The sequence below is a fragment of the Dermacentor andersoni genome, chromosome 2 (genome assembly GCF_023375885.2).
Source record: "Dermacentor andersoni chromosome 2, qqDerAnde1_hic_scaffold, whole genome shotgun sequence".
NCBI lineage: Eukaryota > Metazoa > Arthropoda > Arachnida > Ixodida > Ixodidae > Dermacentor > Dermacentor andersoni.
Genome location: NC_092815.1, coordinates 41829247 through 41845321, shown reverse-complemented (window position 1 = coordinate 41845321; position 16075 = coordinate 41829247). Strand labels below are relative to the sequence as shown.

General features: G+C 43.0%; 1 protein-coding gene across 1 annotated transcript in view; it reads right to left on the bottom strand.

The window, feature by feature from the left end:
• Positions 1-16075, bottom strand: part of unc80 (unc80, NALCN channel complex subunit) — a 209674-nt gene that overhangs the window by 59965 nt on the left and 133634 nt on the right. Inside the window, exons 34-44 of the mRNA XM_050189428.3 lie at positions 15594-15780; positions 15053-15196; positions 13199-13383; positions 12280-12363; positions 11505-11573; positions 11317-11415; positions 9708-9804; positions 9240-9394; positions 7350-7496; positions 5338-5382; positions 4837-5021 (exon numbers count right to left, since the gene is read on the bottom strand). Coding sequence (XP_050045385.1) covers positions 4837-5021; positions 5338-5382; positions 7350-7496; positions 9240-9394; positions 9708-9804; positions 11317-11415; positions 11505-11573; positions 12280-12363; positions 13199-13383; positions 15053-15196; positions 15594-15780 — 1397 coding nt within the window. The remainder of the gene's footprint in view (positions 1-4836; positions 5022-5337; positions 5383-7349; positions 7497-9239; positions 9395-9707; positions 9805-11316; positions 11416-11504; positions 11574-12279; positions 12364-13198; positions 13384-15052; positions 15197-15593; positions 15781-16075) is intronic.

Sequence of the window (16075 nt, the reverse complement as noted above, 5' to 3'; positions counted from 1 at the left end):
AAAACCACTTTCTGATTATGAGGCACGCCGTAGTGGAGGACTCCGGAAATTTCGACTACCTGGGGTTCTTTAACGTGCGCCTAAATCTAAGTACACGGGTGTTTTCGCATTTCGCCCCCATCGAAATGCGGCCGCCGTGGCCAGGATTCGATCCCGCGGCCTCGTGCTCAGCAGCCCAACACCATAGCCACTGAGCAACCACGGCGGGTGTGAAGCATTCTTTGGAACAATGGCATTGCATAGTGCATGATGTTTAGGAGCAGGCAGCTGACCAATAAACTGTTCGTATGATACCTGAACTATTTACTTCTTGCAGTTCCTGCACTCAAAAGATGCTTTGTATTAGCCTTTATTGCACAACTTCATGTTTTATGCACCTGTTGCAAGGAACAGTGCTTTCTGTTTGCCTATCATCACTGCAAACAAGCTTTGCGTCCCAGCAAGAGAGAACCTTTCCTCTGCCTCCGGCTTACATAGTATGTTGTCACACATTCTTTATACTTCTTTTTGTATGCTATTATGCTTACTCTCTTGCATAATACCGAAATCTCAGCAGCACCTGTTATTTAAGCTTATAGTAGCGATTACCAGGCTCCACATCAAAGTTCCACAGCCACTGAACAGCAGGCTAGAGTGCACAGTGTACAACACACAGAAAGCTTCGCATCATATATACTGTCTAACCTCAATGCAGCAAACAATGAATACAATGAATTATCAGATATAACAATGTAAATACGAAAATTTGCTTGGTAATATTAGCGTGTAATGAATACATGCTTGTAACAAATACAGTGGAACCCCGGTTATACGTCCCCCTGTTTTGCAACAGATTAGCGTAGTCCCGGCGAAGTCCCCATAGAAGCAATACATTAAACACCCCGGTTATCTGATGCAATTTTACACCTGACCCACGTTATACGACGACCCTCGCGAAGCGCGGATGGAACTGCAGACGAAAGAAAAGTGCCACGGGTCTCTTTCCTCGCTCCGTCTCTCTGCATGCGGAGCACTTGACACTGCTCGACCGGTTCGCTCCGGCACAGCTTTCTTCCCTGCCTCATCTCATCGTTCGTTTCTGTCGCCCCCACCAACAGCCGCCGGCGACGCTAGCTGTGCTGAAATAGCGCCCTTTCTTCTCCACAATCCCTTTCTCCCGCTCTTCTCGGTGGCGTCGCCTCTCGTCGCATTGGGGAAGCGTTTCTCTCCCCCCCAGCAGCAGCCACCTGCGGCGCCCGCTGTACTGAAATAGCGCCTTTTCTTTTCCACAATCACTTTCTCCCTCTCTTCTCGGCGGCATCACCTCTTGTTGCATTGGGGAAGCGTTTCTCTCCTTCCAGTTTCCCAGGAGCAGATCGCCAACAAAGTAGTAGCACGAAGAGGCCTAGGTTTATCGCACATGTTCTTCGTCGTAATCCTAGTGACCAGCGTTCAGCGAAGGTTTTGAGTTGCGTGTAGCAACACGACGCACGATGTCCTGAAAGTGGACAGTTCTGTCACTCGGCAATAAGCTGAATATTATCGAGGAAGCGGAAAAGCGGCATGGAGCCATGAAAGCCAGCATTGCCAGGGACCTTAAGATACCCGAATCTTCACTTAAGACGATCCTGGCAAACAAAGCGGCGATATTGCAGAATGCCAACAAGTTCGGGCTAAGCGGAAAGCGGCAAAAGAAGGACAGCATGAGAAGTTAGAAAAAGTTCTCGTCAAGTGGCTGCATCAAGCACAGAGCTCTGCAATCAACATTGACGCCGTCGTCCTAAATGAAGAGGCGGACCTTGTGGCATTGCGCCTGGGCATAGACAACTTTCAGGCATCGAACGGGTGGCTGGATCGCTTTAAAGAACAAAACAGGATTGTGTACAGCCACTCCTGCGGAGAAAGCACTTCCATGGATATTTCGACGGTGAACGAGTGGATGGAGTCGCTGCCAGAGATGATTGCTGCATACAAGCCCTGCGACGTTTTCGATGCCAATGAGAGTGGTATTTTTTACCATATGCAGTCCGAGCAAACCCTTGCGTATGAGGGTGACAGCTGTCATGGCAGCAAGCGTAGCAAAGAGCGTGCGAAGGCACTATTCTGTGCTAACGACGGTTCCGAGAGGCTGCCCATGCTCGTTGTTGAAAAGTTTGCAAAGCCACGGTGTTTTAAGAACTTGAAGATGCTGCTGTGCAGCTACAACTCCAACAAAAAGGCGTGGATGACGTCTTTGCTCTTCAGCAATTTTTTGCAGCAGTTGGATAACAAAATGGGTGCTAAGGCAAGAAAAATATTGCTTTTCGTGGACAATGCACCGTGACACCCACCCGATATGTCCAGCCTGAGGAACATAAAGGTTGTTTTGTTTTCCGCCCAACTGCACAAGCTGGCTGCAGCCGCTGGATACCGGCATCGTTAAGTGCGTCAAGCAAGAGTACCAGAAGCGGTTAGTGCAGCGTCGGCTGGCAGCTATGGAGCGCAGCGAGTCAGAAAAAAAAGATCACTGTGCTCGATGCCATGCATTTTATTGCCAGTTCGTGGAACGCAGTGCCGCGAAGCACAATCGCTAACTCGTTCAAGCATTGTGGCTTTAAGCGAGAGACCGCCTGCTCTGCTGGGGATGCAACAACTTCGGCACCGCTCGAGGCCGATACAGGCTTCGCCGACAAGGATTTCGAGGGTTTAAACGTCACCACAACCTTCACCGAGTAAGTGGAGGCGGACGACAACGTTGCGATCTGTGGCGAGGCATCGCTGGATGACGCCATCGAGGAGGCTTTACCTAGTGCCGACACCACTGCGACATCGAATAAGGACAACGACGATGCCACAGATACCGTGCCTGTGCCTACCATGTTCGCCGAGGTGCTATGGCACATAGACGCCATTCGGAACTTCATCTGTTCACACGACACTGTAGAGGACCTCCTTTTGCACGTTGCCCAACTCGAGCGAAAGCTCTTGGTTCACGGATCAAACAAGGTCCGAAAGAAACTTATCGACTTTTTTAAAGTTTGCGCAGGCTGACGGGAATCGCGGCAGTGGGCAGTGGAGTGCTGTAAAGGTTCGTTTGAATAGAGCGTGATTGGTACCTGTACTGCAGCATTAATTCTTTTCGCATTTACTTTTTTGGTAATTTCAGTTTCCAAGCCCTGCAGAGTATGTTAGCAGATTACATTGAAGTTTCTCGTAAATTCGTCGTGCGAAATAAGTAGTATATTTACAGGCATAATTTATGTTCGGATTTTACGACGCCCGCATTTTACGACGTTTTTCCGCTGTCCCGAGAAAGTTGTACAATCGGGGTTCCACTGTATAGGATATAATGAAGGTATAATGTCAGAGGTCACTTTGTTACAGTGATGTTCGGCTGCATTATATCACAAGTGGCCAGACAGACATAATTAAAGTGCCACAATAGAATTCACTTCATCACGTCGCTCAAGAGCTTCAGCAAAAAATGGAAGTTTCAGACCTTAACTCAGTGGCTGCCTCTTAAGGTCTGGTTCTCCCTGCAAAGAAATACTTGTCTACTTTCTGAAGGTAGTACAATAAAACCTCGTTAAACCGTACCCACTTAAACAGTACTTTCATTTTAAAAGTAGTAAAGTCAAACCCCAACTCAGCAGCCATTGAACATGATGCGTTTTGTATGTGCATAAAGCGTACTAGCTTATTGCGTACGTATTGGTTAACACGTAGCGTTTCCACTTTTCGTCGTGCAATCATGGCGGTGCGTCATCCCCATCGGGTGGCCTGTCAGAACAACAAGCCTCAGAGATCGGAGCAACGGCCTCCAAGTGCCCTGTGCGTTTGTGCGTGAAGCCACATCAACATCAACATAATTTCGGCATCATTCCAGGAAGGACCACGAGGTCATGGCAAAGACTCGCGACGTGCCGAAGCTCGAATAAAAAAACACTGGGTGCTCAGCATGGAAGAAAAATTGGAAATTGTTTGTGCTACAGAACATGACACGAAGAACTCGGCGCTGGCACGCGATAGGGATCTACCGTTGACTACACTGTGTGGCATTTGGAATGCGAAGAAGCTGCTCGGCAGCGCTGCTGCGACTGCGAAAATATGTGGGCTATGAGGTTTGACTTTTGCTATCGTTGCCTCTGTTGCCAAAGTGTCGCCTAACGACAGTGATGAGGACGACACAGAAAGCGACAGCACGGGTGATTCAGTTCCGACAGTGGCAGAAGCTGCATGTTACATCAGCCTCATGAATGCAATCATCACGACGAGAACAGCACCCCGCAATGAAAAAGGTGCCCCGCAACTTCTGTAGTGCTACCGCACCCGTGCACAAAGAATATGCAACGCCAACAAGGAATCTGTAATGCGAGTGTTTGCCGAGAAGAGAGGGCTGGCTGAAAAGCTGGCTGGCAGCTTCAGTAAGTTCGAGGCCGCTATCATTGCTGCTAGGCCACCCCGGCATCAAATGAAAACAACACACTTTTGTCGCGCGAAGTGAATAAATACTGCATATTTTTGGCCTTTCATCACACTCTCTCTGAGTTCCGTTTTTGAGAGGTAAATGGATGATCTCATGCTATTTCGGTTAAGCAGTACTACCATTTAGTACATACTTTTTCCGAGCTCCAGTCAACTACTGTTTAACGAGGTTACAGTGTAGATGCACAAGCTTGTGCAAACTTCCTACTTCGATCAACAAAAGCTACCATAATACTGCTCATTTTGATCGGGGAAGACAGTGACTGCCTGACCAAGTAGCTGACCACAAGCTGCAAGTAGACCTGAGAAGAACCACATGTGGCTCACAGGCTGCAGTTTGGCTACCCATGGAAGCCAAACTGCAGCCTTGCATAACAAGGTAGAATGGCTCACCCATTAGAAGCAAAGATGTTCCTGAATTGGTGCGCAGCATTGATGTAGGTAGCCATACAGAGACGCAGAATGCTGGCATCTTCAGGGTGTAGAACGAGAGCTCCATTCACAACATTCAGAAACAAATGGATGTCTGATGAATGGGCAAAAAATCCAGCCATGGCTTCAAACATTCGGGCCATTAACTGAAAGAATAAAACCACACTGGTTTTTGTATACATGTCAGGTTACTGTTAAATGCTTATTTAGCACTGTCGTGACTTGTTACTGTTTTTGTTGGAGTGGAAGTAGTCTTCACAGAGCATCATGTATTGTTAAGCCTACATGTTTTGCAGCCCAGCTGCAATGCAAGGGTTCAAAAATACAGTTGTATACCTGTCCATAATAATTATAATGTTATGATAATAACCATTCTGTCTGCCAAAAACTGACAGAGCCAGATAGAAGCCATAATTTTACCTACCAGATGCTCTAATAGGTAAATACTTTTGAGAAACTTACTTTGACCCACACCATTTTGTGCAATGTGTCCATCCCTAAAAGTTCCTGGAAAGAAAAGCATGCAATATTTTTTTTAACAATGCGATAGTAAAAAAAAAAAAATGGCTGTGGCTTAGCTAAGGTTAAGCCCAGGATGCGAAGCATACTAGCCTTTATTTTAGTTGTTGAACCACTGTTTAGCCTGGTGAACTGCTGTTGCTTGGCTATATTTGGTTCGGCTAGACGAAGAAACAACTCATGCGTTACTCTGCTTCGCCTTCAAGAGTGGAACGCGACAGCGTTCCCGTCGACCCGCCAAGGGGTGTAAGACAATGGGCTACGGCGCAGCGACTACCCGCCCCGCATTGGACGTGGTGAGCGTCGAGCAATGCAGTGTTCGGCGCGGCAACGAAATGTGCGCCTGAGCAAGCGACGTACGCCTGAGCCTTAGAAACAGCTCGTTTCTAAGGCAACACCGCATTCACTAGAGGCGCTTTTGTACCGCTTTGAAGCATCGTACTCGTGGCTCAGTGGTAGCGTCTCCGTCTCACACTCCGGAGACCCTGGTTCGATTCCCACCCAGCCCATCTTGCAAGAGTTGAGCCCGGCTTGCAGCTGTTGTGACGTCAGTGCCCTAGCGGGAGGAGCGGGAGTTAGGCCGCAGTACCATCTGTGCGACCGCAGGCGAGCGCACGAGCTGAGACCCGGCTGTGTAGCTACGCGGCTGCAAGCGAGCGCACGAGTTGAGCCTCCGCTTTTGCAGCTGTTGTGACGTCATATGGTAGCTACGCGGCCGCGCGCGGCGCAGCAAGGAAGAGCGTGGTTGTGCGGCTAGTATGCTTCGCATAAAAACTGTGTGCAGCAAAATTTAGTGGCATATGTAAGCAAGACACACAAGCACATTAAGAGAACAGTGAAACAACAACATGAAGTAATTACGAAACATTAAGCATGATATGCGCTGAAGGTATACAGCTGATTTCACTGTTTGTATACCATGCTGTCTGCTACAGTTGTATGCTACAGTTAGGGGACACCAACCGCCGAACATACAAAAGAATGCAAAAAGGTATTAAAAAAACACAAAAGGAGCACGAAAGAATGCAAACAGGAGGTTGGACTTGGGGTACGCAAACACACTTTTGTGTGTGCCATTTCTAAAACTCCCTATTAACACTGCCATGCCATAACTTTACTGGGCATAGGAGATGAGAAAAGTAAAAGTATCTGATCACATATTGTCACGATTCACAAGCAGCAGGAACTGGGAAAACAGGGCAGGACACTTTAATTATGCAAACTTAAAAACGATTGGGCAGGGACTTCGTCTTCTCTTCTGCAATGCGCGACATCTTCGTTTTTCTCTACGTGCCACATATTGGATGTGGCAATATCATAGCACTGGTGGTCTCCTTTGAGCAATGAGCAACTTCTGTGGAGACATATATATTACTAATCATTCCAAAATCTTTGCACCCTTTGAAACTTTGCACTGATGCACAGAATAAAAATGCAATTCTGCATGCTATGCTCACGTACACACGTGAGCAAAAGTATATGGACGAAAAAATGCACAATAAAACTCATTTTCTGCTCTTTCAGTTAATGGAATTTGAAATTGAAGACTGCAATCGAAACTTGGCAGTCCGAATTCTCTAGTGCACTCATCAGTTTTTGTTAATGCATGTTAATTACAAAGAAATTCTGTTTTTTTGGCAACCCTGCGGTCCATATACCTTTGCTCATGGGTATAGTTATGAATCACAACTGTCACGCTAAGCCTGCAGGTCTAAGTGATAATGAAAGATACAACTCTTGACACGTAAGAATGCACATTTTTTTGGACACCTTTATGGGGTCGACAATACTGATCATCCAGTCGAAAAGTTAACACTGAGACCATATAAACTGAACAATGCATAGCCAGCATAGTCAAAGCTGTCGGCCTATCATGCATGTGCACCCTGCACCATGTGTTGCCTGAACCACTGTGGCTCAGATTATACGCTTTGGCTCAGCATTTACTGACTTACTTTTCCAGACTTGCCGGTGTAGAGCTCAAAGTCAGCCTCAAGAGCTTTGCGGGGAAATGATGGTAACTTGGTCAGCTCATCATGTAGAAATAGAACTCTGGGAGCAAGCTGATGGCTGGTTCGTAGAATGGCCAGACTCATCAGGACCTGGCACAGTAAAATGATGGACAATATTACTGATGTGTGAAGAACTCCTGCCAAAATTCAGGAGGAACAAACTAAAGCATTGCAAACAACAAGCGTTTAGAAATATTATGGTTGTATGCACTCAGGAGCCCAGGACATAAATTAAGCTTATTGGTGCTTGCTTTGCAAGATGTGCAATACGATATTTGCGGACTCTTTTGATTTATAAATATGAATGCAAAAAATCATCCTGCTGCCTAAATCACTGCTTTATTTATGCTACTACCAAATAAATTATTTTGTCAACAATGTTCACGGATGCCAAACAATGTTGTGCAAGAGAAAGAAAAAAAAACTGTATAAATGAGATAACACAGCAGAAAAAAAAATGGCCAGTACTCATAAATATTGTAATTTTAATCATAAACATACACGTAGCACATTTTCTAATGAAACATCATATGACAACATTTTTGGGGGTCTTAAACATGCTTGGACAACATGTAGTTAATAGAAGAAAAACAGCTATCTGAAGCAAAATTCCACTTCATGCCTTCTGAAATGTTATTTCCTAAGCAACGGACCATTTTCATAAATGCAAAGCTAGCTTGCCTGCAAGGCCGTTCGCTAAGCTAATGGCGCCTTATCCATTTCTTCTATCAGGAGGCACACGCACGGTTTGCTTACGTCAAAAATGTAAACATGGCTTTTGTGATGAATGGCGCACAAGATAAGTCTCAGCGTGCGCAGCATAACCGGTACCGCAATTATTTGGGAAAGTATGCAATGCAGAGAAGCGCACTTCTGAATTAGGAAAAGGGTGTATTATCCTCACCGAAATGCACGCCTATAGCCTTTGCTGGCCTTTGTGAAGATACAGGAGTGCATGAAAGCCTTATGTCATCGAGCTATTCATTCCATTCGTTGCGACTGCTTTTCCACACGAAATACAACGCAAAGTATGACAAGAACAAGAATGTTTGAAAAGAATGTGCATTACAATCCAGTTTACAGAGAAAGAAGCCAAAGCAACCTTATATGACACATGTGGGCATGCTCGACTCTCTCACATCCTATGATGTTTTCTTCGCATGGCTCTCACACCTCTTGGAATTCTGTTTCCTCACATAGCACATGGCGTGAAGAAAGTTGGTGTGGTTGTGCAGTAATGTGAGAGATGGCACGAGTGTTCAGTGCTAGCACCATCTGATGGCGTGGATACTTGGGCGCAAGAGGAACTAGTTTCCTCCTCTTTGGCTGCGGGACCTTGTCGCGTGCGCTCAACTTCAAGGGACCATCCCACAGATGCCTTCCCATTTACTCGCATCTGCCTCTGTTCGTGAGACTTCACTCATGAACGACTTAGGCTGTGTGTCCAGCACGGGGCGAACATATTCCCTCGATATCTCTATGTCATGAGTAGGAATTCGTCAATTTCTCAGTGCATTTCATAAGCGGGTTACATTGTTGTATTTCGGCTAGCTTCCTTATTGTATGTAAGGTACAATAAATGCCCTTTTGTTTGTTTTAATTAGTGTACTGTGTCCCAGACTGCTTGAGACCCCCCAACACTAGCACAGAATATTTAGGGACCTATATTCAAATGAGGCTTCTGACATTTTCACAACTGGCCAATTTCCAAAAATAGATCATGATCCATTTGCTGGCCTGACGGCTGATGATATTCATCTTTCAAGGGTCATAGTATTAAGTGCATGACACACAAAATGTGCCTGGCAAATAATGAAATGGAAGATGTGCTACCTTCCCAACTTCGATGAAATGCAGATAGAACGCCTCCTGCTGCCCTGCTTCAAAAGCTTCATCAGGGTCCATTTTCACCAATGATAACTGAGGATACTGGGACCGCTTGAAGAAATAGAAGTCTCGGACAAATGCACTTGGATTGTGCATCTGGTCTGCAGGACAAAAAGAAAGCAAATCGTGTAAATGACAGCTGTTCTGCTCACAAAATCAAAGCAGCGAAACTATTTTACTTATTCTGTGGTTGCTTGGCAATATGGCAAGGGTTATGCATTAATCTTGACCCCTTAATTTCATGCTCCACAGTATAACGGTCTTGGAGAAGACTTGCAGCCATTATTTATCTGAATGCAATTTTCTGCTACTGGATTACACTGTTAAAGCCAACACAAGTTCAAATGCAATAAATACAGAAGATCCAGACAGAGTGACCATACATAAATCTAAATTGAATTGATGCCCACATACTTGTCTTTGTATCAACAAGGAAGTAGCAGTTATGCTGATTCTCTTCAATACCAAAAAAATCAAGACTGTCTTGAAGAATATGAAGAAACTGGGTGTCCTAGAATAAAAAAAAGGAAAGGAAACGAAAGACAAGCGTGAGTACAGTCCAGAGGAAGACAAGTGTGAGTACAATTCGGACGTGCTCACAATATAAGAACGAACAAATGGCAGTCACACATACACATAAATGCTGTTGTGCAGTACTTGAAAGTACACTAACTTAACGGACCTCTCTGTAACAGCTACAACAGGAAGGAAGCTGTTATTTTATTTCTCAGTAGAATGTTCTTCTACTTGGTCCTTCTTGGTCCATCGTAGAAGACATGGAAATAGCAACGAAAATGAGGACACAGACAAGGGAGACACCAGACCAGCACCCGTGTGGTAGATTTTCTGCGTCTGTTTGTGCACTGTTCATATACCTTGTAAAGTATGCTATGACACAATGGCAGACACACAATGCAACCATAACATAAGAATTGATAATTGTTTTTGTAATAAGATTGATTGATTGATTGATTGATTGATTGATTGATTGATTGATTGATTGATTGATTGATTGATTGATTGATTGATTGATTGATTGATTGATTGATTGATTGATTGATTGATTGATTGATTGATTGATTGATTGATTGATTGATTGATTGATTGATTGATTGATTGATTGATTGATTGATTGATTGATTGATTGATTGATTGATTGATTGATTGATTGATTGATTGATTGATTGATTGATTGATTGATTGATTGATTGATTGATTGATTGATTGATTGATTGATTGATTGATTGATTGATTGATTGATTGATTGATTGATTGATTGATTGATTGATTGATTGATTGATTGATTGATTGATTGATTGATTGATTGATTGATTGATTGATTGATTGATTGATTGATTGATTGATTGATTGATTGATTGATTGATTGATTGATTGATTGATTGATTGATTGATTGATTGATTGATTGATTGATTGATTGATTGATTGATTGATTGATTGATTGATTGATTGATTGATTGATTGATTGATTGATTGATTGATTGATTGATTGATTGATTGATTGATTGATTGATTGATTGATTGATTGATTGATCGATTGATTGATTGATTGATCGATGGATCGATCGATCGATCGATCGATCGATCGATCGATCCAAAGCAAGACCGGGGCTGTGAGAAACGGCATAGTCAGGGGCCCCAGATTAATTTTGACCCCCAAGGTTTCTTTAATGTTAAATATAAGTGCACGAGAATTTTTATATTCTGCCCCCATCAGAACGCAACCACGGAACAGAGAATCAAACCCAAAACAAGGTGCACAGCAGTAGGATGTTACAGCCACTGTGTCACCACAGCAGGTAAAGTGAAGAAGGAAACCAAGGCCAACTTTCTCCTTTCAATTATTTTTAATGTAAGCACAGCACTGAAGAATGCTCACCTTTAAGTCAAAACCATAGCAATTACAAGCTGTACAAGTACAGTAATGCCACATTTCAGACATATGTTCTGCCAATGAGCAGCATACATATAAGTGCGCAAAACAACAAGTCATATGTTGGATACCTCATGAATTGGAAATTGTGACGGAATGCCACCTGCATCAGGTCCATGCACAATAATCTTCTTGGCACTTGGAACATTTGCCGTGATCAATAAGGTAGCCTGAAAGAAAAAGAAACATGAGACTTCTGGGCTGAAGTTACTACGTAGAGTGGTGTGGAGCAGCAGATACATATTAAATTCCAACTCACATCACACTGCTCTTTTCTCAGCACTTGCTTGAGGTCTTTCAAGTAGAGTCCATGAACACTGGGTACAACCTTGAAAACAATAGTGATAGGTATCAGGTAAGTGAACTAGAAACACATATCCCAGGGTTCTTTACAAGCATACATAACAGTGCCAGAGAGACATTTAGTGACGGAATAATCTGGGTAACTGATACACACCCTTTACCAGCCTTATACAGCATGCCACACAATTGAAATCATGCCAGTTCAGCTCTCCTACAACTGCTCAATTCAGTCTGGTAGATACACTAAACACTGACTTAATATGCTTGAAGTTCTAGCAGAGATATCTATTTTCTGCCCCTAAAACATAAAGAAATAACAATAAAAACATAGATAATCTTTATAATGAAACAAGTTGCTACAACCTTCATTCATGCCAGATGGCTTTTTAGAAGTTAACAGTGACAGCAACAAGCTGATAACCAACAAGTAAAACTAAATGTTCACATATAACCCTTACAGCTTATCACAGTGTTAAATGTCTACACTTTTCCTATAATACTAAAGGCAATGAATTATTTACAGGGTGATGACTCAGTAAAGCTACACTACAAATGTATAACATGCATGATAAGAGTAAAATATTACAGGTACAGCAAGCTCACGAATCTGCATGATACATACTTCTTTTTGAACAATCACTTTGTCTAATATTTTATGTCTAATATTGTATATATATTTATTGCAGCCCTTATTGATCATGGATATTAGCATGCTAAAGCTCTGTACTTACCAGCCAAAGTATTGAAATAGCATTGGCAATCAGCTCTGTTCCACCTTCCACAGGAGCTCGAATGTAAAACATAATGTAGCCAACCTGCAAATGAATTGTGGAACCTCACTGCATGCACAAGTGCTCAAGTTGCAACTGCTGCAATGACAGTGGTCCTGTTGTTTAGCCTGGCAGTTGCTTTTCATGTCAGCATCCAGTATTCATGAACAACCCTGGACTTCAAGCCTTTCTCCAACACTTCCTAGAGAGAGAAAGCACCATGTTTCAGCTAAAATAAGCACTATGCTTCATACTCCTAGTCATCCTGCAACGAATACTTAGTCGAGAAGCCCCCTCCAATCCAGTTGACACTTAAAGCTTGTGGTAAAGAAATTTTAGCTCTCGGATCACTGAGAGGCATTACAGAAGAGCAGTGACATTTTCAGCAAGTCAAGTTGAGTTTCAGGCTGAAGAAGGGCTTCGAGTTGACGTGCATTTAAGAATATTTAGTTTCACCCCGATAGATCTTTCTCTCAGCTTTCTGTACCCTCCTCCTCTTTCTATAGTGTGGGGCAATTAATCAGGCTTCTTCTTTTTTCTGGTTAACCTCCAGCTTTTCTCATCTTTATATTCTCTACATTTCTTTGCCTTGATAGGCAATGAGACACTGCAGAAGCATGACCTAGAAACCAACATAGCAGCTTTTCCAAACATAAAAACCAGTGTGGAGTAAAAAAGTTGCAGGTAGCAATAAGCTAAAAGCAAAGAGATATTGCAGATTTATGCACTTTATGCACATTATCAGAATGCGATAATTCCCACTCGTGGCAAATTCGTGACCTGACTGACCTTCACTACACTGCTAATTATTCTATTAACAACCTGTCACATTCATCTACTTTTGAAACATGACCAATGTGTAACAGTATTCCACAGTTACCAGGTAGTTGTAGAGTGTGTGTGCTGCTTGTGTTGGTAGCCGAGGCACAAAGCGCAGCAGACGTCGCAGAATTTGGATCACAGAATCTGGTTTCTCGCGGGTCAGCCTCTCCAAGAAGTGACGCAGGAACAGTGCTGTATCTTCCACCAGGCAGTTCCAAATCACTTTGTAGGCCACTTCGTACACTGCAAGAAATGCACCATGTATAAACTCGATGGCTCTATCCAGCAAGTACATTAGAAGGAGTCACTGCACGATTCCAGAAACTAGGGAACAGCGCAAAAGACTAGAATGCAGCAGAGGCACACAACCATATGCAGCGCTGTTTTGTTGTGTGCCTCCGTGGTTGTTGTGCGCCACTTCTACGTTCTAGTCTTTCGTGCTGTTCCCTAGTTCAAAATGTTCAACCAACTAGTCAGCACGTTCACTTGATTACAGAAAGCTCAATTTCCACACTGTAAATATGGACCTACCAGCAAGAATGTGCAAATTATTCAACATCTGAAGCTCAATTTCATTGACAGAGCGTCTCAAAGCACTTCCTTGGCTGTGAGAGATTGCACAGGGAAGGGCTCCTGATAAATTTTGACCCCCTGGGCATTGCATTGATCAAACATCCCAATTTAAGCATGTGAGCTTTTTTGCATTGTGCCCCTATTTGAACGTACTACCACAGCCATGAAGTGAAACTGCAACTTTGTGGACAGCAGCAAAATGCATGCACTGCAGTCAGGACCCCCCCCCCCCCCCACACACACACACACACACAAACTAAGAGAAATTTGAGTAAAGTGGTATTCCAAATAGAGTGATTACATCCTGAACTTTGTGCTTTTGTATTATTCACGCTTATGTTCATGAAATATTATTGACATCAGAGCTTTTGAAAATCAGCAATCCACTTTCGTTCGCTTAACGATGATCCTCACAAGAGGAATTGCTATTTTCAAGCTGTACTTGCACAGTCCGAATTCAGAAGTACTATAGTTTCTGTACTACTCAAAACTTATCTAAATTGTGGCTGTTTTGTGGACTACTATTTATTCATAAATGCAAGTGTGGACTCAGATTTTCTTATTGGAGCTTGTTTTATAGTAAAATAAAGACATATTTAAGGCATAGTGTAAAGCAAGAAAGGGTTGTGCAATTTGAACAATTGCTTAATTTTCTTGCAAGAAAAAAGCAACATTAAAAAATCTTTACAGTTAGTCACGTACAATGGACCCTATTCAAACAATCTGGGGCATAAATATTGTACATCATTCCTTAATTTCATAATGACAGTCTGTCCAAGCATAAGCAGGACCAATGACTTGGTAAAAGTGTATTATTTTCGTCTTTTCTATTCCTTGTCCTAATGTGAACTGTGATTTGTACTAACATGGAATGCCAACTAGCCCAGTCTAAAGTCTTGCTGTTGTCCAAGCAAATGTAGTGACTGAATGGCTACAGAATAATCAAATTCAGCCGTGAGCCCCATAATGACAGTGCAAATTTACCCATCAAATTTTATTAAAATATAGCTAGCGCTTTAGAAGTTCATTTTCTTGCCCTTAAAATACCAGTCAGTACAAATATGACAGTCACATCTGCAGTTAGGAGCCTCCTATAAAATATACCATCAGACAATAAAGGAAGCAGGAGGAGGGGAGAGGGGGATATTTCCTCACAACTTAGGCATATAATCATAACTTTAAGGGTGTACATGTACATTCAAGCGCCATGCAAAGTCTGCACATGAAGAGGGCAAACAAAATTTAGGTTTTTCACTAATGACACACATGAAGTTTTGACTGCAGGTTTTTGTATATCACATGGCACATAACATGCACATGCAGTAGCTGGGTGACCTACCTGCAACTCCATCAGAGCTGACCTCAGCATCATTCAACAGGTTGATAATATACACTGCTGCTGAACACAGACACGATGGAAACAAGGCGTGTGCCACTTGTATAGGATGAGCAGATAACCGTTCAGCTGTCTGGTCTTCATCTCCTATAGAAAGCAATAAACCAAAGAAAAAAAGAGAAAGGAAGGAGAAAAGAATGAAGGAAAGAAAGAAGGAAAGAAAGAAGAGCAGTCAACTACAAGCTATTTGCAAGCAAGGTGTAGAATTCCAACAACATAATTCCACATCATATAAAAGCAGTTCCCATCTGCAGTTAAATTTTTCCACCGTACGTGGCTCAGTACTTCACAAGCTATGTACCAAAAAAGCTTCAAGGCCAAATGTTTTCAAATGGGCTGGACACAAAACGGGACACAGAAACAAATACAAAATGCAGTGGTCATTGACACAGAAAACACGCTAATACTGCCAGTGATAACAGCAGAAAAGATATTCTTAAGACTGTAAAAACTGGCAGAGGATCAATGTAATAGTGCAGCTTACCCTCTTCATGCTCATCAACAGCATGGAACAGAGCAGGTTCATAGGCTGAAAGCACATTGACAGCAACGGAGGAGATGTGAAAGTTTTCCCTCTCATTGCATTTCTTCTCTTCTTCAGCCTGAAGTGCTCGGTGGATGAGCTCCATCTGCTGCTTGCGGCGAGTCTGAGTCGCTGTTACAAATGATCGCTGCAAAGAATCACAGGACATGAGAAAACATACAATACGGCAACAAACAAAGCAACACAGAGTAACAAAAGGTCTTGTTAGCAACCACTAATACAGCACAACAAGGTCAAAAGAAATGATGGAATGACACATGCATGACAACATGGAGAAAGTTTATGTAACTACAGCAAAGTGTTAAGAAGACAGCACTAGTTATTAATTAAAATGCGTAACTTTTTTGCCCGTGTTGGCACCAAAACCTCTAATCACGGCCCGGCAATGCCTCAGGCCACACTTGTGCTTAAACATAAGCAAA